This window comes from Dicentrarchus labrax, unplaced genomic scaffold, assembly GCF_905237075.1.
Source record: "Dicentrarchus labrax unplaced genomic scaffold, dlabrax2021, whole genome shotgun sequence".
In the NCBI taxonomy this organism is placed as follows: Eukaryota; Metazoa; Chordata; class Actinopteri; family Moronidae; genus Dicentrarchus; species Dicentrarchus labrax.
The window spans coordinates 22,103,806-22,127,393 of NW_026136721.1; the positions used below are offsets into that span (position 1 = coordinate 22,103,806).

Sequence of the window (23,588 nt, forward strand, 5' to 3'; positions counted from 1 at the left end):
TTTTTCCGTTCTCGCGCGACTTTGTAACTTTCCCACGCCTGTTGTTTTGGCGTCTGCCCTCTGCCCGTCGCCACTCCCTCCCCCTCTTCTCACCCCTTTGCCCCGTCACACCTCCCCCTCTTTCTCTCCCTGCTTTTCCTTCCAGTATTCCTCTGTTGTGCCGTTGGCTTTGGTTGAGGGGACTGGGGGAGGGATCTCGCGATTGTTGGACCTTTTCTTTTTTTTCTCTTTTTTTTCTTACGGGGGGGGAGAGTTATTTGGAAGATGGCGCCCGTTGTTACGGGGTAAGTGGTGAAATTCAAAGCATAATTTAATTTAAAAAGTTTTGTTATCTTGTGTTAAACCGTTGCCAGTTTGTACTGTTTATGAGTGATGTTTTATGTGTTCGCACTGTTGCCCTGGACTCAGTTAGCTCACCCCACACAGTGCTACTTGTGGCTGATGTGGGGTCACTTGTGCAAAACTATTCTTCGTAGGATCGCCTGCTTTCTCTGCCATTTGTTGAGCTGTCCTTGCGATATTGACTCTGTTTCAAACAAATTCCAAAACTTTCTGTCAGTCAGCAGTGTTGCGTTTTGGCTTAACTACTTCTTCTGTGCCTGTTTCATTTCTGTTTCAACAAGCCGAGTACAGCAACAATGTAATATTTTTTTTTTTTACAAACTACTCAGGCTGTTGTTGTTAACGTACATTACCGTCACAGCAGTTGCTTTCAGTAGTTATAGCAGATTATTGCAAGATTACTTTAATTTCCCTATCATTAAAACGTAGCTCAAATAGAGAGTGATCAGTTCATAATATGTTACAGTACTATTTATAGTTATGGCACTATTTACAGTGTATAATAGTGTAGTATTGTTTTACAGATGTACTTTTAAACTCTACATTATTACAATATTATATACTGTACAGTAGCTCCATTAAACTAAACAGTGTACACAAAACCGTGTACCATGTGTGGATCTGTGGTTTTACACCTTTATGTTTGTTCTTAACCAGCTGTGATAGTACAACCACCCTGGTTTAAAGATAGTACTGACATTATACACTCTGCCTCATTTTTTTCTCTTGCTTTTAGTCAAACTTGTTGTTTTAATCTTTGCTACACTAACTCAGCACTGAAACTACCCGTAAACACCTTGCACCCTGATGTTTTTGTTTTGCAGGAAGTTTGGTGAGCGACCTCAGCCTCAGCGTCTGACAAGGTAAGGAGAAGTTGATTAAAGTAGATGTTGAAACAATCTGTACTGTGCTGTCAAAGTGTTAACACGTGTTTCCCATTTTAGGGAGGCCATGAGGAATTACTTGAAGGGCAAAGATGATCAAACAGTGCTCATACTACATGCAAAAGTTGCACAAAAGTCATATGGCAATGAAAAAAGGTTTGTTAAAAAGCTGCATACCTTCAATTTGAAGGTGTTTGATGGAGAATTATATGCTGTTGAAAACACATGCTTCGGAATCCCTGTATGTTTTTTGACCTCTGCTTGTCTCAATTAGGTTTTTCTGCCCTCCACCATGTGTGTATCTGATGGGCAGTGGCTGGAAGAAGAAGTTGGAGATAATGGAGAAGGAGGGTTGCACAGAGCAGGAGGCCCAGCCATGTGCGTTCATTGGGATAGGCAACAGTGAGCAGGAGATGCAGCAACTCAATCTGGAGGGGAAGGTGAGTAGGAATTTATAATATAATGCCACAGTACTGCAGGAGTTTTAATTATATTTCCATGTGATAGTGATGGAAATCTTCACTGTTCACATACTCTTCCCATACCCGACTCGAATTTCGCAATATACAACGTACTTGTTCTGCCTCACTACTACCGTACAAAGTAACCACAACATGAAATAAACATCTGCTTCGCTTTGCAGTTTGACTATATCCTCTGTTTGTTGCTGCAATACCCTGTTTACAATGTTCATGCCTCATGCTTGTTTTCTTATTACATCAATGCCACTAATGAACTTCTTCTCAGAAGGGCACAAAGGGAAGTGAAAGGGGGACAAACAAACACACACACTCACACAAAATCCCCTAACCACTATCTCTTCCCTGCTTTAGCACTTCTGTACAGCTAAGACACTGTATATCAGCGACTCAGATAAAAGGAAACACTTCATGCTGTCTGTGAAGATGCTGTATGGAAACAGCGCCAACATAGGAGTTTTCCTCAGCAAGAGGATCAAGGTCATCTCCAAGCCCTCCAAGAAGAAACAGTCCTTGAAAAACGCAGATTGTGAGTTCGAGGATGTGCAACACACACAACACACACGTACACAGTAGCTCATGTAGTCGTTCGCTATCACTCACTCTTCCTGTCTTCATCTCCCCAGTGTGTATAGCTTCAGGGACCAAGGTGGCGTTGTTTAACCGCTTGCGTTCCCAGACGGTTAGTACCAGGTATCTTCATGTGGAGGGGGGAAACTTTCTCGCCAGCTCCCAACAATGGGGTGCCTTCTACATCCACCTCTGTAAGTCACACAGTATCTTCATTCCCATTGTATTTGATCCTGTGTGCCAGTTTCCTTTGTTTCTGTTTCTATTGATGTTAAACCTTACCTGCATAAAAGAGGATGCATACATTTTAATGGTGTAGTTATCTTATTTCATGTGTTTGTTGACTCTTTGCACTGACCTGTAGCACTTATTTAAAGGTACAGAAGGTTCTAGACATTTAATTCATTTTTGTGTTCTGTGTCTTTTTGTTTAGTGGACGATGAAGAGTCTGAAGGAGAGGAGTTTGCTGTGAGAGATGGCTATATTCACTATGGCCAGACGGTCAAATTGGTCTGTTCTGTTACTGGCATGGCCCTGCCGAGACTGGTATGAATATGTCTATAAGTCAGCAGACATGCTTGTAACTGTGCATATGTGTTTGTGTTAAATTGCACGTACATTATTTGTTTCTGTGTATTTATGTTGGCTGTGTTTGCCTCCAAAATTCCTCAGGTGATTCGCAAAGTGGACAAGCAGACAGCATTAATGGACGCAGATGACCCAGTGTCCCAGCTTCACAAGTGTTGCTTCTATCTGAAAGATACAGACAGAATGTATCTCTGTCTCTCACAGGAGAGGATCATCCAGTTCCAGGTGTGCTATCTCACACACTCAAACACACTCACATAGGTTTGAGTATAACGGGTTGTAGTTTGACAGGGTAGTAATTCTGCTTTTTGAGTCTGGTTCTTGTGAAATATCAGTTCCGTTTTTTCATATTGACAAAAAACAGTAGATGGTTTAGATCAGAAGTACGCAGTTTGTGGCTCCTGAGCTGCATGCAGCTCTTGAGCCAATCTCCAGTTGTTGCAGGCCTAAAGTGATTCTTACATTTTCCAGTTCTAAACATGTGTAGCAATCAAATTAAAAGAGAAAATGTAATCAACTAAAATGTGCTTCATACATTACGTCCTGACCTGGCACATTTTCCATTATATTTTGGCAAAAATGGATATTAAGGGTTGCCAATACTGTTGTTGCTGTGCACCTGTCTGTCTGTCTCTCGCTCTCTCTCTCTCTCTCTCTCTCTGCCTCTCTCTCTCTCTCTCTCTCTCTCTCTCTCTCTCTCTCTCTCTCACCCCAACTGGTCGAGACAGACGACCACCCACCTAGAGCCGGAGGATCTGTCCTAGGTTTCTGCCTTTTAACAGGCAGTTTTTCCTTGCCCTTGTCACCAAGTGCTTGCTCATGGTGGTACTGTTGGGTCGCTGTAATTAATGTTTTAAAGAGTTCGGTCTAGACCTACTCTATTTGAAGAGTGTCCTGAGATAACTTCTGTTATGAATTGGCGCTATACAAATACAATTGAATTGAATTGAATTGAATTGAATTGAATTAAATTGATCCCTGGTTAAGATTAAAATCTGAACCAAAGGTGCGAAGTGGGAGGAGCTGCTTGTTCCAGATTTACTCCCCCATTTTGTATTCCATTTTCAATTTTATTTTTTTTCGATAAACTTAATGCTACTTATTGGTATTGGAAACATGGGACTCTTCCAGATAATGTCATGTTGTCTCGGGTTTATGTTGTGGCTATCAGTTTTAGTTAATTCAACTTTGTTTCTGAGAAATCAAGTCAGATTTGCATGACAGACCTCTCTAAATCTAATACTCATGAAACTCAACCACTGTTGCTATGGAAAAGAAGCCTGCCAGAGGCACAAATCAGAGCTGTAGTATATTTTTCATTGCTCTTGGTAACAGATCACAGCATCATAGTTGCCACATTCATTCAAAATTTACCCAGAATTCGAACATAAATTGGTTTAAGCTGCAGATTGTATTATTAAGCTGCTGCTTCCGCCTGCTTTAAATGGTGTACGTAACACATTTTTGAGCTCGGTGACTTGACACTCTTGGTAGTGGTTTTAAGGCAACATAACCTGAATGACATAATGTCATTCCTGACTAGTTTAGAGAGTCAGTTCCATTTTTATGTTCCACCTGCTGAACAAGGTAGGTAGAGAGAACAAACTAGGAGTTTGAATCTGTACAAATCATCACCTTATTGCCCAAAGCAAAAATGCATTTTGGGAGTTGTAGTCATTGTACGTTTTTATGTAAACAAGCTTGTACCTTCAACTTTTTATCCAGATATTTTCTACCATAGTTGTTTATCTTGAAGGGTTTCATGCTGATTCATGCCAGGATAAGTGCTAAGTCACCTAACATTGTTTGTGGCGGAAATTAATTGAATTCCCACTTCACAGGTTTACGATGAAAATTCATGATAAAATCCACAAGATTAAACACATGCCAAAAAGGCACATTTTATGATCTGAAATGTGGCTCACTTTTTAATATTCAGCTTGTTTAAACTGTTTTTTGTAGAAAAGGAAATATGGAAAGTTAATATTGTTACAGGCAATTAAGAATGTATAAGCTTTCAGTATGAAACCTCTGTGATGTTTCTGTCGGTGGCTTTTTTCAAAAAAGTGTTATTGTGAGCTGGGATACTGCTACTGTTTCTGCCTGTTGACAACAGGATAATAACCTGTTTGCTGAGAGCATTGCCTACCAGCAAGTACGTGTTGTGAAATTAGTACTCACACAAGAGGTCTAGCCAATTGTTTTAATGAGCGTTCCAGGGCAAGAGAGGAGAAGTCTAATCTGTGTCCCTGTCATTGGCAAGCTCCTACCTGACACTATGCTAGCTAAAGAAAGAAGTGTTTTTCTCCCTGTTACATATAAATGTGGAAAATGTATTGCTATGTTTTTTTGTTGTTGTTTTCCAGGCCACAGCTTGCTCCAAAGAGACTAACAAGGAAATTATTAATGATGGGGCTTCCTGGACTATCATTAGCACTGACAAGGCAGAATACACCTTTTATGAGGGTATGGGCCCCGTCCTCACACCTGTCACACCTGTCCCTGTGGTGGAAAGTCTACAGGTACGCACACAGCCTATCCTTTGGAAAATATGCTTGTAATGTTTTTTTTTTATCAACAAACATGAGTGCCACTGATTACCAACTACTTCCTCTTTAAGTTTTTACTCAGCTTGTGGAGACCTTTTAAAGACACAAAACCTCTTCTCTATGTCTGTGTCAAGTTAAACGGTGGAGGCGATGTAGCAATGTTGGAGCTGACAGGGCAGAACTTCACCCCTAACCTCAGAGTGTGGTTCGGAGATGTGGAGGCTGACACCATGTACAGGTGAGGTGTTTATGTCCATGAGCGCAGATTAGTGCGTACTGGCTCGAGTACTGAAACCCTCGTCTCATCCGACTGTCCCCTTAGGTGTGGCGAGAGTGTCCTCTGCGTGGTGCCAGACATTTCTGCCTTCAGGGAGGGCTGGCGCTGGGTGAGACAGCCGGTTCAGGTTCCCGTCACACTGGTCCGCAATGATGGGATCATCTACGCCACCGCCCTCACCTTTACTTACACCCCTGAACCGGGGCCCCGGCCCCACTGCAGTGCCGCCGGAGCCATTCTGCGCTCACATAGCACCTCTTCATCGTCACCAGCATCTTCATCTTCACCGTCATCCTCGTTGGGCGGGCTCACGGACGGCCAAGGGGCTTACAACAGTAGTGACTCAGGCATGTCATCGGGGGCATCCAACATGTCAGCGCTGTCATTTGATTTGATTTGACTTTATTATCAGAATATTCTTCAGAAATTTGTCTTGTGTCACAGGGCATACACTGTTTCACATAAATAACAAAACACAAGATTTACCCAGACAGCAAAACAAATATTGCAACATATATTACATTAGATGTTACGAATAAGTGGCTGCAGTGCATCAATTTAATCACTCCCTTTAGCATACAGTGCTTTGTCCGCACAGGAACACAGAGGCCTACTCAGAAACCCAAACTCTGATGTAACAGTTTGACAGACGGAGAAACAAAAGAGTTCTGCAGTCTGTCCTGTTGAGCCTGTGGGATCCTAAATCTTCTGTTCGATGGCTGAAGCCGATATTCAAATAAAATACGAGAGAGGTCGGATGCATTACTCGCCAGAGACAACGTGCAGCTTAAAAACTTGACTCAAGCGTTTGACCCACAATCTTGAGCAGATACGTAGCAGTCTAGCCGGTCGAGCTTTAAACTGAACAGAGACAGCCGTACAGCGCACTGATTCCACACTGCATACCACTCTGTATTATAGATTGGGGGGAAAAAATAACAGAATCTGTTCGTTTGCTCCAAATGACCCTAGCCTCCTAAGAAAGTAAATGCGTCATTGTACCTTGCTACAAATATAATCTATATGTGCACTCCAGGAGTGATGGTAAGACTTATTCTGTATATGTGTTGTATGTATGCTTTGAATGACTGAGTGGGAAAATGTGTACATGTACTTTCCAAAGAGGCTCATGGACCTGTGAGTAATTGCACACACACTGCAGACTCAGAAACTCTTTGATCAGAGAGCAACTGTGATCAACAGGAATGCTAAAGAGAGATGGGGGGGGGAGGTTAAGGACAACACTTGACTGAATCCTCTCTTTAGCTCCCTCTCGTGGCTTGTTGTGGACATGTCAAAAGCCTCACTAAAAAGGACCTTGAGATCCAAGACCTTCATCTAAAAGAAGATGAATCTGCCGTCTAACTCTCACAACATGCCTGATTTGTACAATTTTTGTACTTTATTTTTTTTTTTATATATATATATACGCCTGTGGGTTTGGAAGCTATTTCACTATGCTGTCTTTCTACCAAGGTCATGTTTGTACTGAAGAGCTTGTTGATTTATCTGTTGTGTGCAAGGGAAAATTTGTTGTAAGAGTAACATAGTTTTTACGGACCAAGGAATATTATTATATTATTTTATTCATATTATATTTTATAAGCTTTTGCCGAGGTACATTTTGACATTTTTGTATGATACTGCATAGTAAGGTTCACTTTTGTTACCAAATAGAATTTTTGTCATGTTGACTCCTATTTGAGTTTTGCCTCATTGGGGTGGTAGAGGTGGAAATGGCCTGTTAGTACGTCTCTTAATAGTCCGACTGCAGCTCTTCTGTTTTTCTCATCTTTCTTTGATCTTCACTCGTGTTTTGGAACTAGATTTCCAAATTACTTAACAGTCATTACAGCAATTTTACATGGTGTATAACAATGGAAAAAGAAATGACTGAACTACAGTTGTTGGGAGACTCATCAGACATTTAAGATGTGGATATGTGCCCGCAGTTATTGACATAGCTACCTTAGCTGATCAGTCACAAAATACTTTTTATATCAAATCACATTTTTAATGAGTGTAGTGTATGTGTGGGATATTATGTAATACACTTATCAGTGTATTCTGGGAGATCAAGGCCTGTGTTTTCTAATCAGCATGCTTTTTTTGTGCCTAAACTCAAATCTAAACATAATCACTACCTATTTTACCATAGCTATGTACACAGCAGTGCAGTTTATGTAGAAATCACTGCTAAGTCGAGGGACAAAGAGAGAAAGTTAAAACTAATATCTTGTCTAGTCATGTTCAAGACATCAGTCCGTGCAAGGGGCTTTACATTTCCTTTTTGAGTTTGAGCTTTTTTGTTTGAGGAAGAGCTTTAATAACATTGTCTCTGCCTTTTAGCTCGTAGCACTGTCCTCACAGTCCACCTACGCTCAGTAACGTCAGATACTTTGGATTTAATCTTGGTCAATCTTGTTTTGTCAAACGTGCCATCTGACTGCAATTACAGTAGAACTCACTGTAATACAACCAGCAGTGGTTGTGCTTTGGGTCTTATGCAATAAGGTGATGATTTGTACAGATTCAAACTCCTAGTTTGTTCTCTCTACCTACCTTGTTCAGCAGGTGGAACATAAAAATGGAACTGACTCACTAAACTAGTCAGGAATGACATTATGTCATTCAGGTTATGTTGCCTTAAAACCACTACCAAGAGTATCTGACTGAAAACTTCAGATGTCTCCTGATCCTGATTTCCATCATGCTTTTTGTATCATACTGTATATCATGTTTCAAGATTGAGTTTTGAGTAAATTTGCCAGGTGGATGCGTTCATGATGATGATGTATATCACTTAATTTCTTGTGTTTTCAGCATGTCTAGGAGTAGATTTATGGTCGTATGGCTAAAGTATTTACATCACAACAAACCAGCGACACCTCTTTGTGGTACCATTGCGTCCCATCTGAACAAGCTTTGTGTCCATTTACAGTGCACAACAGTGAAATGCATGCATCATCTCCAGATTTAATTCAGTGTTTATTACATCTGATTCTGCAGAGGTGGAGGGAAGTGGCATTTTGGTCACCTGGAAAAATCCCAAATTGTACTGTAACTGTATCTACAACTGTGCAGCAACTGTGCCTTACTTTGATGTTTTGGTCAGTCATTATGTACCACTCACAATATCTACAAGGACATGTGTGACGCACATTAGAACTGTCATAAGGTCAACTGTGAGCTAGCACGCTAATTCAGCCTCATGTTGTCATACCGGCAGCTTAATGGGCATTTTCATTGCTCTTCAGTGTTTATGAAGTGTCTTTATTCTCATATCCTGCCTTTAGTTTCTCACTGCTCTTTCCCTATATGATGCCAGTCTTCCATCTTTTCAGTCTTGTTCATTGCTTTTGAAGTTTTATCTGCCAAGGTTCTTCAGTGTCATGAAGGTCATTAATAAAAACAAGTTGAAGTTGAATATCACTTGTGTTCTGGTGGCTGTTTGTTTCATCGAGTTTGGCATTTTCTTCTTCTCCTTTCTCTGTCTCATAATCACCAATGAGGTTGGATGCAATCCTGTAAAATGCACATATATTGTATCCTCACTCGGATACTGCCGAGGCCTTTTTGGACACTCGCCACTTGGGCATGCTCCACTGGGTAGAGGTCAAATCTGCCCCACTATTTTTAAACTGTGAGCCGAATTGCTGGAATGAAAGCTGACACTTGGTTACTGTTTAAGTCTGTGTGTGTGTGTGTGTGTGTGTGTGTGTGTGTGTATTATGTGTCCCTCACTCCTCACGTTTTAATAATTTAGTTTAATTTAGTTAAAAGAGGCATACTGTGTGTCTGCGTTTGCAAGTGTGATGAAGAAACCGACACCCACACCAGAACCCCCCATGAACAGGTGCACAAACATTTACTAAGTCCCACCATGGTTTGAAGATCTGTGAACAAGGATACAACTGTCAGACCCAGACAGCCCGGCCATATGACATGCTATTCCTGGCATGATAGTCTAGATCTCAAGCAACACAGTGAGGCCTGAGGGGCTTTAATTGATCCCCCCCACCCAAACCAGAATCAGCAAAGCCACAAAACCAGAAAGGGTAGCAAAAATCAAGTGGGAGAGACTGTTTGGTTCCAGTATTGCGCACTCTGAGCAGTTGCTCAGCTCTGTTACAAATGGTCGGCCAAACGTATCCAAAAACTGCATATCGAGGTCACTGGATCAACGCCGTAGCAAAAAGGAATGTTTGATCCCCCGTGCGCTGGGGTTGGGGAGTGGGTTAGGAAACATAATAACGTGTTGGGGGGCCCTGTGGTTAGAGAGAGACAGGGGGAGAGAAAGGGTACGGGTGGGGGAGAGACAGCGGACAGTTCCGAGTAAGAACGTCACATCTCGACGTCTCTGTTGGGAAACCGGTAACAGAAGAGAGAACAGCGCGCTAGACCAGTGCGATTAGCTGGTTTATAAAGAGACCAGAAGGCGACACAACACAGACTCCAGCTGGAAAAAGAGGAACAGAGGAGCAGTGCGAGCCCTCAGCGGGATTATGGGCCTGTGTTGCCTTCAGTTAAACACCAAACGGTCCTAAATAGGGTGTTTCCATGCGCCCTTAAAACGCTGAGATCTGCTGTGCGTAACACTGGATTGTATTAATGATGGATGACCTTTTATCCTAACTTTTTATTTGTTTATTTTTTACTAGTATGGATTTCTAACAGTAATTTTTTTGCCGGAATACCATTACCCACGTTTGGAGTATTTTTACGCACAGCCCTCTTGTGTTCGGATGCCTCTGCAAATCATTTCCCAAGTCTATTGGGACTTTCTGCGCACTACAATCCAGTTTATCTGATTTCTCAAGTGAATCATCGGTATCACATCTCGCTTCTGGCTGTACCCGTAATAGCAACAGATCACTTAACACAGACTGACACTGGTGCCTCCTGAACGGGGGTTGGTACATGTTATTTCTCCATCTGTTGTGAAGAGTTTCTCAACTCTGGACGACAACATAGTCTGCCACCTGAAATGCTCCCTCTGTCCCCTCTGTTGCTCCTCGTTTTCCCCGCTGCGCTCTTTGTGGCCGCGCAAGGCGCCGGGGACCTCCAGGGTTTCACCTTCCGCGCTGGGAACGCAGGTTTCGACCCAACAGGTATGTGCTGAATGATGCGTCGAGCCAACAACAGAGAGACTGAATCTGAAAATAGGAAAGCTGGACATCACTTCTCACACAGTTATCACTTATGCTTGATAAAGTGTTTGCATCGTTGAATGACAATCTGTTTGTTGACATTTGCTTTCCAAATTAATGTATCATGATTTGTGGTTGACTTTTTGCATTCTAATGATACAAACTGAAACTACAACTTTTAATCTCTCCTTTTTTTAAAAGTGTTTTTAAAGAATAACCTTGTTTTTTAGCCCAGTTTGATTATAATAAAAATTTAGAGTTTAAAGCACAATTATTCCACAGGAATAAGAACAGCTTAAATAATCAGAACCCTTGTTGGTACATTTTTATTAATCTTGCATATGCCTCCAAAAATAAATTTAGGAAAAACAAGAAGAACAAGGACTTTTCTTTCTTGTTACATTTAATTTAAAAAAAAATAAATAAATGCTTCTGCTTTTGTGGTCCAGTCTTGTGTGCTCAGGACTCAAACAGCTTCAGCTCACCTGTGGAAAGGGTTAAACTCAGGTCATATGTGGAGTTCCCACACACACCCACACACAGGCCTGCCTATGCATACACCATTTATATTTGATATCCCATCAACCTCAATGATGAGAAATGTAAGTTTCATCAACAACCAGGGGATTGATGTCTTTGCTTTCTCTACAGTGATCTCCTGGCTGTGGAACTGTTCTCGCTCTAACATGGATCGTTTTATAGATAATTACTCTTAAATGTCTGAATATTTCAGGATGGCCGTACTGACTGTCTCGAGTGAAGCATGAGATTGTCAGGACTATTTTTTTTTATTATTTTGAAAGAACAGCTCACACCTGTCATGTATCCGATGCATACATCAATCAAAGAAATGATGAATCATTTTAAGCAATTTCGTCCCCAAGTGTTCAGTTTGGGTTGTTCTTGCTGTATCTATAGAAACTTTCTCCAAGCAAGCACACCTGATGCTTATAGAGCCCTATGTCAGCGGATAATCTTGCACTAGCATACCCCAATGGTCCTGCATTGACTTGCTGAACATGGACAAATTGTAAGAGGGGTTGCCCCACATGAAAAAATACTATTACTAACGTCAGAAAATAATTAACTTTTTTCCCAGAAGTCTCTGGCTTTACATACATCTTAATGGAGAGCATCTAGTGTTACTGGAGCTTGTTTTGATAGTGGATTTTACCAGCAGACCTTTGACCCCCAGTCCCTTCAGCTCCTTGAAGCATCAACTCTAGAGTCACAGGGACAAAAATGGGCTCTGACTCAATATGACAGATGACGGAAAGCTGTGTGTCATCATCTCATGCATTTGTGTTCCAGTATTTAACTTAAGCCTGGAACATACTGTAAGATTTAAAGCCTAATTACAACAGTTGTTTTGTCCATGATGCAAACACTGAACCTGAAACTTGTTTGTTAAACCAGTCGAAACTGCTACAGTTGTTTTATTTTAAAACATGTTTTATTTTTATGACATTAAACTGGACCATTCTGGATGGCATTCTGCAGCTTGAGCTGATTACTGACAAGAATACAGTGTAAAAACAGTGTTTCTCATTGACAATATGTGTTGCCAGTTCACAATTGGTTAAAATTGTAACAGTCTACTTTAGTACCCATAAGACATAGATAATTAGTTTTATTGTGCACTGTCCCTGCTCAAATAAAATAAATAATAATAATAAATAGATAAGATTCCTTTATGTGTCCCACAATGGGGAAATTCCAATAGGGGCATCCAAAAGGGCCCCTTTATGCCAATCTTCTTCTCGGTTGTTGTTTTTACCTCAAAAAAGTGCAAGGTCCATATAGTGGCTACCTAGTGCTTCTTGAGGTGAGATTGTCAACAAATGCATTATACACTTAATTTATTGTCCATATTTCCCTAATGTAGTAAATGTAGATTGTAATTGTCATATTTCCATAATGGAGGAATTTAAAGCGTCATTGACACAGACAGACAGAACACATAGGGAGATGAAGGGGGATACAATGTTACAAAGGTCCCTGTCTAGAATCAAATTAGGGAGGCTGAGATTATATGTGTCTTATTATATTGAATATTGAGTCTTAGCCACTAGTATAATTAATTTTGATAAACGTGAAATTATTTATTATTAATATATTATGATAAAAATTAAATAATTTATGAGGATCTATTGGCAGAAATTGAATATAATATATATAATATTCATAGGTATGTTTTAGCCTACAGTAGCTGAGAATGGACAAACCAAACACTGGCTGTAGAAAGAGCCTTTTGCCTTTTTCACAGATTTTGTGGCCAGCGGAGTTTCTCTTACACACTTCACAACCCTTTCTCATTCCCAGGTCCTTAAATACAGACGACAGTAGTGTTCAGTTAGTTACAATCTGAAACTTCATTGCTAGATGCCACTAAATCCTACACACTGAACTTATAATAATTGCTGGCCCAAAAATTGTTTGAAACCATGGCAGTTAGACAATAGACAAACAGAGGAAAAGGTAAATCAATGGAATGATTCATTGTGCATTTATTTTATAAGCCAAAAGAGTAACAATCTCTCAGCACTGCAAATATTAGATGATCTTTCCTTGTATCTCCACTGTATGTTGAGCAGTCATCATACAGTGTTCGGCTAATTAAGTGAGCAGAAATAATAAATAAATGAAAGGTACTCCCTGGATATAGTAATTTGATTGAAATAATGATTAATATAATGTCATCCCCCTCCTGACCCATGTAGACCCCTGCATGGTGGTGTCTCCACCATGTATGAGCGAGGCGGATCGCTACAGCCTGGAGGCTCTGCGGAGCATCCATCACATGATGGATGATGACCAAGATGGAGGGATTGAGGTGGAGGAGAGTGTGGAGGTACAAAACTCACTCTTCATGAAATGTTTACACCATTTTCTTAGCTGTTTTGAATCCTTGTTAGGAGGGTATGTTCTTGCATGCAAGAGACAGACCGGCTAAAGCAATGCAACAACAGCTGTCTTGGCTGGTGGAAGAGTCAAATGCTACTTCAAGGATAGCAACGGTATAACTTTGTTTTTGGCTCAGTGACAAAATTGGTTTGCACTAATAGAATACTGTAACACTGGTGACCTTCATATTTATACTTAAGGGTATAACTCCTCTGACTGTTTCCTGACTCCAGCTCTCCTTATACTTCAGCCAGTTTGTTATGGCTGTTACAACAACTTGAAGTGATATGCTGCCTCTCTTAGTAGAGTGATATATTATCCAAAACCAAAAGAGGAAATATTTCAAGTTGATGAAACTTCAGTTATTTGTTAATCACATTCATTTCTTTTTAGTAGTAGTAAGTAAAAAATGAATACATGTTAATGGTGAAATTAATTCCTAAATGTAACAAAATTAGTTTTCAAAGAAAGGTTTGACATATTTATTTGCCGCTTTTCTTTTGTAGACGTTTGATATATTACCAGTATTCCCTGGAGAAAGATATCTTGTATCTCAGTGGGACCTTAACAGGGCTAAATAAGAATAGTAGACCCAAAAGTAGAGGCAAACATTTTTGTTATGAGCCAAAAACAAAACACATGTTTCATTTTGTCAAGTAAAAAAGTCTTTCATCTCTGCACGTGTGTGAAAACATATTTATTAGATGTACATGCATGTTTGTGATTTTGTATATTCTGTTGCACATGTTTTTTGGTATTCAGTTTAAATTTCAGAATAAATCACATCCAGAGTGAGTAAAGAGGCTATTTTGTCCAAGGAGTGTGTGTGTGTGTGTGTGTGTGTGTGTGTGTGTCTGTGTGTCTTGGTTGTATGTGACATTGGTAGTAAATCCTGAATTCTAGAATGCATTTGCCTTCCAGAATGCAGTTCAGGGATACAGTATCCAGGGGCTCGGGTTGCGGTTGCCATAGAGATGTCAGGGGAGGGGCCTAGGCTCATAAGAACACAGCCTCAAAATTCCTCTAGCCATCATATGAAGCTCCAGTTTACAGCCAAGGGCACATTCCAAGACACACACACACACACACACACACACACACACACACACACCTCTCATAATCCTTGAAGTTTGCAATACACACTCATGCTGCTGCATTCATTCTAAATAAAAACAGTCTCAAAACACCCACTCCTTATTCCTAAATTTAAATACAAGTACATAACACACTGCTACACCCACTTAATTTACTTTAGACAGAGACATGGAGAATTCGTGCTCAGCTAATGTTATGCTCTTGTTACACCTAAATTTGCTCTTGAAAAAGTCTGTATTTTCACTTCTTCTTTCCATCCCTCTCTGTCTTTTCAGTTCATCATTGAAGACATGAAGCAGCAGCAGACCAACAAACACAGCAACCTGCACAGAGAAGACCAGCACATCACAATTGAGGAGCTCTGGAGGGGCTGGAAGTCGTCTGAAGGTGTGTGTGTGTGTGTGTGTGTGTGTGTGTGTGTGTGTGTGTGTGTGTGTGTGTGTGTGTGTGTGTGTTTGTGTCCAACGATGTCCAGCTCTACTTTGTCTTTCCATGTATATTTGTCTCACGTTTTGTCTCACTTTGCTTTTTTTTCCTTGTCTCACTAATCAGTACATAATTGGACTCAAGATGAGGTGCTTCGCTGGCTGAAGGAGTTTGTTGAGTTGCCACAGTATGAGAGGAATTTTAAAGACTTTAGGGTCAATGGAAACACACTCCCCAGGTGAGAATATCCAATGACAACGCTTTAGACAACCAACACTGCCTCACTTGTGTGCTCTTGGTCAAGCACATCACTGTAAAAACAAGTCAGTTGTTGTTAAGAGTCATATCAACACGCTGAACTGCCTATGACATATTCGCGCAGGATTGCAGCTAATGAGCCTTCATTCCTGAGTGGCCATCTGAGGGTTCAGGACCAGAGAGACAAACAGAAGCTCAATATCAAAGCTCTGGATGTCGTCCTGTTTGGACCACCTACACGTAAGAATAAGTCCTCTCCCTCTTTCCCCTCCCTACTCTTATTTCTCTTTAATGTATCTATTCCTTTTGTTTGTGCATACCACCAAACTTTTCCAGTTTCCTCAGGTTTTTCCTGTATTTGAAGGAAAACTATTGACATGTTCACATTAAAGCTCCTGTTTGTGTTTTTGGTTTACTCCATTTTGCTAACTTTATGTTTAATTAAAATAGCTCTTTATAATCCCATCATTTATGATGTATTTACTATCCATGCACAATTAATAACTGTTTTCAATCCACCATAGGTCCCCCTCACAACTACATGAAGGACCTCCTGCTAATTGTATCAGTGGTGATGGGAGTTGGAGGCTGTTGGTTTGCTCAGGCCCAAAACAAAGCCAGTAAAGTTCACATAGGCAAGATGATGAAAGATTTGGAAAGTCTGCAGAGGGCTGAACAGAGCCTCATAGAGCTGCAGGAACAGTGAGTATTCACTCTTTAGTGTCTCTACCTCACAGTACATTTTTGAATTGACTTTGTTTTGTTTGATTGCACTAAAAACATTTCACTTTCTCAGACTGGAGCGAGCCCAGGAAGAAAAACGAAATGTTGCGGAGGAGAAACAGAATCTCGAGGAGAAGATGAGGGATGAGATCATTGGGGCACAGGAGGAGGCTCACCGTCTGCACAAGCTGAGGCAGGGAGCTGTCAGTGAGCTCAGCCGCCTCCGATATGCAGAGGAAGAACTGGAGCAGGTAGACACACTGCGTACCATACACAAGAGGACACAACTTTGCAAATGCTGCACTAGATGCATGTCATTCTTGCTATAGTTTGGAGGATTTTAGGGAAAAGCTTTAACTACAGTTTTCTCTCTTCTGCACACTGAACTGAACATTTGACTGATGCTATCCACTCAGGTTCTTGGAGCACTGAAGCAGGCAGAGGAGGAAATGCATGCTAGCTGGACTGCCTCAGAGGCCCTCCAGCAGTGGCTGCAGCTGACGCATGAGGTAGAGGTCCAGTACTACAATGTCAAGAAGCAGAGTGCTGTACTACAGCTTGTCTCTGCCAAGGAAGAGGTAATTCAAGAAAAAAGGGAGACACAAATGAACAGTGGTCAAGAGTATATTTAGAATGACATGATGCATAATTGCAAAAAAAAAAGGCAAGGGGAATGTTTAGACACAGGTCTATAAATGCAGCATTTTTTTTATTAACTGACCTGCACTTCCTTGCAGGCAGAGAGGATCAAGAAGAAGAGAAGTTCTGTATTGGGGACTCTCCATGTTGCCCACAGCTCCTCTCTAGACCAAGTTGACCACAAAATCCTGGAGGCAAAGTGAGTCACAAAATTACCTGTGCAAGATTTGTTAGTGTAATGTGTGACATATGTCACAAAGGTCTTTGTATCTCCCAAAGGAATTCTCTGTCTGAAGTAACAGCCTGCCTTCGGGAACGCCTCCATCGCTGGCAGCAGATTGAGCGCCTCTGTGGGTTCCCCATCATTAGGAATCCTGGCCTAGCAAACCTCACTGCTCAGCTCTACTCAGATTCAGTTGCTCTTGGATTGCCCCGAGTGCCCCAGCCTTCTTATTCATGCCACAGCTCCGTCCATGGATCTATAGAGGATCTGTTAGAAGAGTCTGCTTCTCCAATCTTACCACAGATGCCAGGTAGGTAACAGGAAAAATTAGGTTAGGTTGAGTCTTTATTTGCATCCCCATGAGTGTCCATAAAGTGATCAGTCAGGTTCAGACCTGGTAACTGTGTAAGACAAGGCAGGTGATTTGTATCAAACCATTTAGTGATTCCATGTCTTGTATGGAATGATCTGCAACTGTTGTGTTTCTCCACTCATAACAGAACTTTATTTACATTTTTCATTCATCTGTATGTTCAATGCATATCCAAGGGATATGTGGTATCGGTCAATACAAAGGAGTAAATTCAGCAAATTTAGTGTTGATGCATATTTAAAATCAATGTTGCAGTACTGTGGTCTTGGTAGATGCAGCTCAGACATGGCACACTATTTTTTTTGTTTTAAATTCTCAGATATTCTTAATGTCACAGTAAATTGAAAACAGAAATGTAAGGGATTGTCTCAAGTACCCCTGTCTTTTGGTGTTGATCTACTGTATTTGTGACAGCACCATACCCAGTTCAGTAAGGCAAAGTATACATAACTAAATAGCTCCTAAAAAGCTGCTCTAGTATCATTAAGGCCTAATAACACCAGCATCTAAAATAGCAATCCGGTTAATGATTAATCCATACCTACACATTTAATTGCATTTAGTTCAACTTTGACATGTTAAACTTGTACCACTGACCAACTGAAAGCTATCTTGACAATGCTGACCATTGAAGGAATGGAGAGCCAGAGATTCCAAAATGGTGGAAGTTATTAAGGCTTATTAGCTGTGTTGTCCCAGTATAAACTGCTCCACAGAAGAAACATGGTTTTCAGACAGTTATGAACCAGAAGTCAATGGCACAAATACATCTTTAACAAAAAACTTTAGCTTATTATTCATTGGCCGAGCTAAGCTTGCAAACTTAAACTTAGCTAAGAGAGCTTATTTTCCTTATTCAACAACTCTTTATAGGGTACAGAAACAGTACAGAAAATAGGAAGAAGCTTGAAAGTCTACTGTGACTGTAGCACTAACATGTTCCCAGGCAGTGAGCATTTCAGTGGTTAGCTCACTAACTACAGTAGTTGGCCAACAAGCCCTGTTCATAGTGTCTACATCACCAAGCTACTAGCGAGGAAGCATGGTCAAATATTGCTGTGACAGTTTCTGGTGTTATTAGGCCTTTAAGGTTGAAAACTAGGGGTACATATTTATTGCTACAACCATATCACTGTCTGTTATGTATGGATTGATCAGTTTTACTGGTTCATATTTGGCCTTCCTTCATTTCCAGTTCCACCAATGAAGCGCTCTCCTCAAACACGGGGATCCACCTTATGTCGGGCACGTCGTCCTGGCGTCATTAATCAGCCACAGGCTGGCATAATCTCCCAGGACCCAGACCTTCTCATCCCCATCCGAGCCCCATACCCTTGCTTTGATGAGGAAGAGGAGCTCTTCCTGAAAACTTTAAAGAAACAGTATGTCTCCCTGTCCACAGCTTTTAGAGACCAATTTGTTTTAACACACTGCTCATGTTTAACTACTGTGTTTCAGCAACACCATTGTTAATGCAGTCATTGATCATTCCTTTCTTCTTGTCCCTTCCTTCCCTTAATCTTCCTATCCCTCACTAATAGAGACTCCCAAGAGATGTTTTCAGACACAGAATATTCGGCTTCACCTCCTCTCAGCAAAATGTTCTCATGTCCCACTGTTGACACTTCTTCTCAAAAGCTCTATGATGATGAAACTGAGCTGCTTTCAGACAGCTCCATTACAAGGCATTTGAGTAAAGAAGCGGAAGCTGCGGTTGAATCTCCAGTTCGCAAAATTTCTGTACAAGAACTTGAATCTTCAGTAGATGTTTCCTGCAGGATGATGGCAAAAGAAAAAGTGCTGCATAGTTCTCTTGAAAACCCTTCTCTGAAGATGTCCAAAGAAGAACAGTCTTTCATGGAGGCTACATCAAGGATGATATCCAGAGACAGGAGTGAAGTTCCCATGAATATTGCAGTTAAAAAGGGGCATTCCAATGAGTTGGATGCAGACTCTCCAGCCAGGAAAGTAGAGAGAGATACAATAGGGGATTTGATGGACAGTGCTTCAAGGAATATATACAGAGAAAGAGGTGATTTACCTCTGGATGTGAGAAAGATGCTTTGGAATGAATTAGAAGCAACAACAGATGTGGCACATAGGAAGATATCAAGAGATATGATGGGGGCTTCAATGGACACTGCCTCAAGAAGGATGATACGAGATGATGAGCGTCAGTTTGACTCAGTATCAATAAGGATTGCAAGAGATTCAATGGGAATGTCCCTAGACACAGGTTCTAGAAAGCCTCCATGGAATAAAGGAGAATGCCAGCTTGATTCCTCTATGAGGGCATTGGCAATGGACAAAATGGCTGAGACCACTAGAACACCACAAAGAAAGATATCTAGAGATGAGCTGGAATATTGTACGGATACTGCTTCTATAAGGATGCTACCCAGAGAGAAATTTGAAGCACTAATGGATACCTCATCCTCTACAGAGAAGCAAGAGTTTGGTTTAGACCCATCAACAAGTAGGAGGATACAGAGAGATGAACTTGAAATGTCTTCTGGTTCTCTCAGACGGAGAATACCAAGAATGCTAAGAGATGAGATGGACAGTTCCATAGACACTCCCACAGGAAAAATCCCCAGGGATAGAGTTGATCTTCCAATGGAAATACCTAAACAATCAATAATGAGGGAGGAGTTGGGATCATCCGAATCAAGTTCATCTCCAGGTCGAATTGGACAGCCAGACCTTATGGTAACCTCACAGGGGTCATGGAAGTCATCATCAGACTTTTATGCTGTTGGTCCCTTGAGCCAGCTTGTGTACGATGGAATTCTTGAGAAGTCCTGCAACTCCATGGCTACGACCGCAACCAGCCTCTCTGCCTCAACACCCAACCTTCCCCAGGGCAGGCTGCTAGCAGAGGTAGAGCCACAAATGTCACCACCAAGGATTCCCTTATCATCTCCTCCATCACCCGGTGACAGGCACAAGAATAAGGAAAAGAGCAAGAAATCATTAAAGCTTAAAAATCTTTTTAAAAAGAAAAGTGAGTCAACTCCAGATAAGCTTCAAAGTGGTCTTCAGAAACTCTGACAATTAACTTTTTTTTATTGATAACATTTTATTGAATACGAGAAAAGTAGTTAGACCTCATTGAAGAATTGAAGATATTTTTTAGTGAAAAGTTTTAGAAAGCATAATCTTACCAAAAGCTGGACATTTACAGCCAGCGGTGTCTAGAATGACAAAACAGAGTAAGAGAAACAAAAAACATATTAATGTTTCCATTCTTTGAGTTTGATTTTAAAGGCACGGACAGAATCACAATACATACTTGAAAGTCAAGAAAATACAGTACATTCGGACACATAAGTTAGTTGCATAATGTGAGATCAATATGACTGTCAGTCGAAATATTTGAAGTTGATTTTTTTTAATGTATCTAAGTCTTATGTAAACATATGGTTGATACCATATTTTATTTTAGATGTATTTTTTTTTAGACTTTAGTAGAAAACTAATGTATTCTTTTCTGAGAGAAATGTAGCTTAATTTAGGAATGTCCCAATCATACCTCCCCCATTCCCAATTTGAGGCCTGTGGTATTGAGTATGAAACAGTCTATCCTGATATTGTTGTTATTTCTTCCATACTCACAGCTTGTGCACAGTGTACACATCAAAATTTGTAAGACAATTTAAAGGATCTGAAAAACCTATTTTGTCAATAAGCTTCTGTGAATAACACGGCCCTACATTTAAACACTATTTACTGCCAGAGTAAGAACACTCACTGGTTTTAACTGTGTGGGGGACATCTGGAAAAATATGATGTCACGTATACCCAAGGGTTCAATCAGGATTTAGCATTTCACATTTACATCAGAATCTGAGAACAGTTGTGGGTAGTTTGATCCTAAAGTGATTAAACAACACCTACACAGCCTTGATGAAGCAGATTGGAGTTTTTAGGCTCAGACTCTTAATAAATAATACCTAAGGATTTTTTTTTTGCTTAACTTTATATTTGGGAGCTGCTTACTTTGTCTAGACTATTAATTGTTACTAAGGATTGATTTAGGATTTGAAACCAAGTTTTCAGGGGCCTTAAATATGTGTGACAGTTTAATAGGTCTGCACTAGGAAAATATAGCCTGTCCAATAATGTTTTGTATATTCATGTAGAGGTGTGTCAGAGTGGATCTATTGTAGCAGGAAGCTTCAGATCTAAATTTCTAGAACTATTAAAAGTTCAAATGCCATTTTTAAACATCAGCACTTTTAAGATGTTGCTGAAGTAGACACAATATATATATAAATGACCGTGTTCCCTGATTCACATGTTTCGTAACTGAGACTGCTAGCTACTTTCTATTTATATTGTGCACTCTACCATTCACATGTCGGTACCTCGATCACAGCTGTGGGCATTTTTAACACAAGGAACAAACAAATAACCCACAGGTTTGGAAATGTGTTAAACTTAATATAGCCAATATTGATCCATTTAAAAAAGGATCTGTCCTGATCTTGATCCTATGGATCGGGACATCCCAAGTTTAATAAAAAACTTATTGCCAAATGCTCATGAACAGTTTGTTTGCAAACTGTTTTTTATTTATTTATTTATGGGGAAATAAGAAGTGTTTGCATTTAAATGCATATTTTGAATGCTTGAATTGTTGATGTTTGTGGAGGATTTACTTATATTGTTTACAGGCATACTGTCAGTACCTTAAGTAGTTTATTTGAATTAAAATAATTCAGAAGTTTTTACTTGATTTAAAAAATTGCTTATTGGGATTTTTTCACGTGATTAATGTATTTGTTTCAGTGTTAAGTAAGGAATCTATGGCTAAAATGTTTTCCCTTGTCTTAGACAAGAACAAGCACTGAGTGATACAATGAATGTAATATTAACTGATGATATAGGAAAATAAACATGGTGAAGTTTTGAAAAAGGAAATATTGTGCAGTGTTCTACAATAAAGAACTTAACATTGACAACATAAATTCTCTCAATCCTTTGTGAAAGAAACTTAAAACTTAAAAAACTCTTGAATATGATCTGAATGCATTATAAATTATCCCGTGTATGATATATGATTTATAGCCTGCAATAATGCAAAACTAAATGCAAAAATGGCAAGAATTAGTTAGAATAAGTTAGAAATAGGCTACCACAAAACACTTACCACAGTCAAATGATAAATCTTGTTTTTAAGGTTCTCCAGCACTAAAAGGGGTGGCTGGCATTTTATTATAATGCCTTTACTCAAGCAGGCTATATCCCAATATAAATCCCAGCAGCCACCTTTCCTCTCCTCGCAGTTAATGTTTGAGGGTTACTGTCCTATCTGAAGTTTGAGATGAATTGAACCTTCCTGTACAGTAATTAAACTTGATGGGTAATGTTCTTACATTTAAAAAGAACTGATTTAGAGCCCTTAAATATTCAATAAGCAGTGCTGACTAAGACATCTTTCATATACCATATATTTCTTATTTAAAATAACATAAGCAGTTATTTTTAAGTTAATGAGTAACATTTAGAAGAAGCCCATTACAAATTGCATTTCATTAATTAGGTTGTCACAAATAACACAATAATGTGGTTTGGACTGTTGGAGTCTCCGCTACGGGTGTTTACGCAGCATGTCCACTAGAGGTCAGGAGAGTTGCCAACTGCAGCTTCAATCTACAGTCATATGAGGGGCTGTCTGTCACTTTGGGTTTCCTGTAAGCTTTACTGATCACATAAAGCACATGGTGTGGTTGGAATTAGCTTCATTGTGCACTCTGTTATCCTTCTGTAACTTTTTGGAATCATAGCATAAATAGATAAAGAGCAGAAATATGTAAAAAAAAAGAACAAGCATTTATAACCACTGTGGTTCATGTTGTTAACAGTGTGGACACTGTTCACATTAAAGGTTATCTGTTGCCTGCTTTCAGATTTGATCAGCAGTGAGTAAGTCATTCACCCACATTATTCTTTCCTGATAAAATGTCTGTTAATGGATTTATGGTCAATAAAGCTTTTTCTCCTGACATGCTGTGGATCTTTCTGGATCTTTATGCTGTGGAAACTGAACTGCTATAAATGTTATCACAGAGAATCTCTCTTTGCCAAGGGGAATATCTGATATAT

General features: G+C 40.1%; 2 protein-coding genes across 2 annotated transcripts; both read left to right on the plus strand.

Annotated features, from left to right (window-relative positions):
• Positions 1-71: 71 nt before the first annotated feature.
• LOC127354918 (recombining binding protein suppressor of hairless) lies at positions 72-9,116 on the plus strand. Its single transcript, XM_051385295.1, has 11 exons — positions 72-284; positions 1,167-1,205; positions 1,287-1,382; positions 1,501-1,666; positions 2,060-2,234; positions 2,332-2,469; positions 2,709-2,821; positions 2,948-3,088; positions 5,230-5,385; positions 5,547-5,650; positions 5,735-9,116. The coding sequence occupies exons 1-11, from the start codon at positions 265-267 to the stop codon at positions 6,087-6,089; spliced, it is 1,503 nt and encodes a 500-aa protein (XP_051241255.1). The 5' UTR covers positions 72-264; the 3' UTR covers positions 6,090-9,116.
• Positions 9,117-10,100: 984 nt separating this feature from the next.
• LOC127354914 (stromal interaction molecule 2-like) lies at positions 10,101-23,488 on the plus strand. The gene is made up of 12 exons (XM_051385287.1): positions 10,101-10,800; positions 13,560-13,690; positions 15,114-15,225; positions 15,391-15,502; positions 15,647-15,762; positions 16,047-16,224; positions 16,319-16,496; positions 16,662-16,823; positions 16,983-17,083; positions 17,164-17,417; positions 18,676-18,862; positions 19,022-23,488. Exons 1-12 carry the CDS (start codon positions 10,677-10,679, stop codon positions 20,529-20,531), a joined length of 3,165 nt encoding a protein of 1,054 aa, XP_051241247.1. The 5' UTR covers positions 10,101-10,676; the 3' UTR covers positions 20,532-23,488.
• The last annotated feature ends 100 nt before the right edge of the window (positions 23,489-23,588 follow it).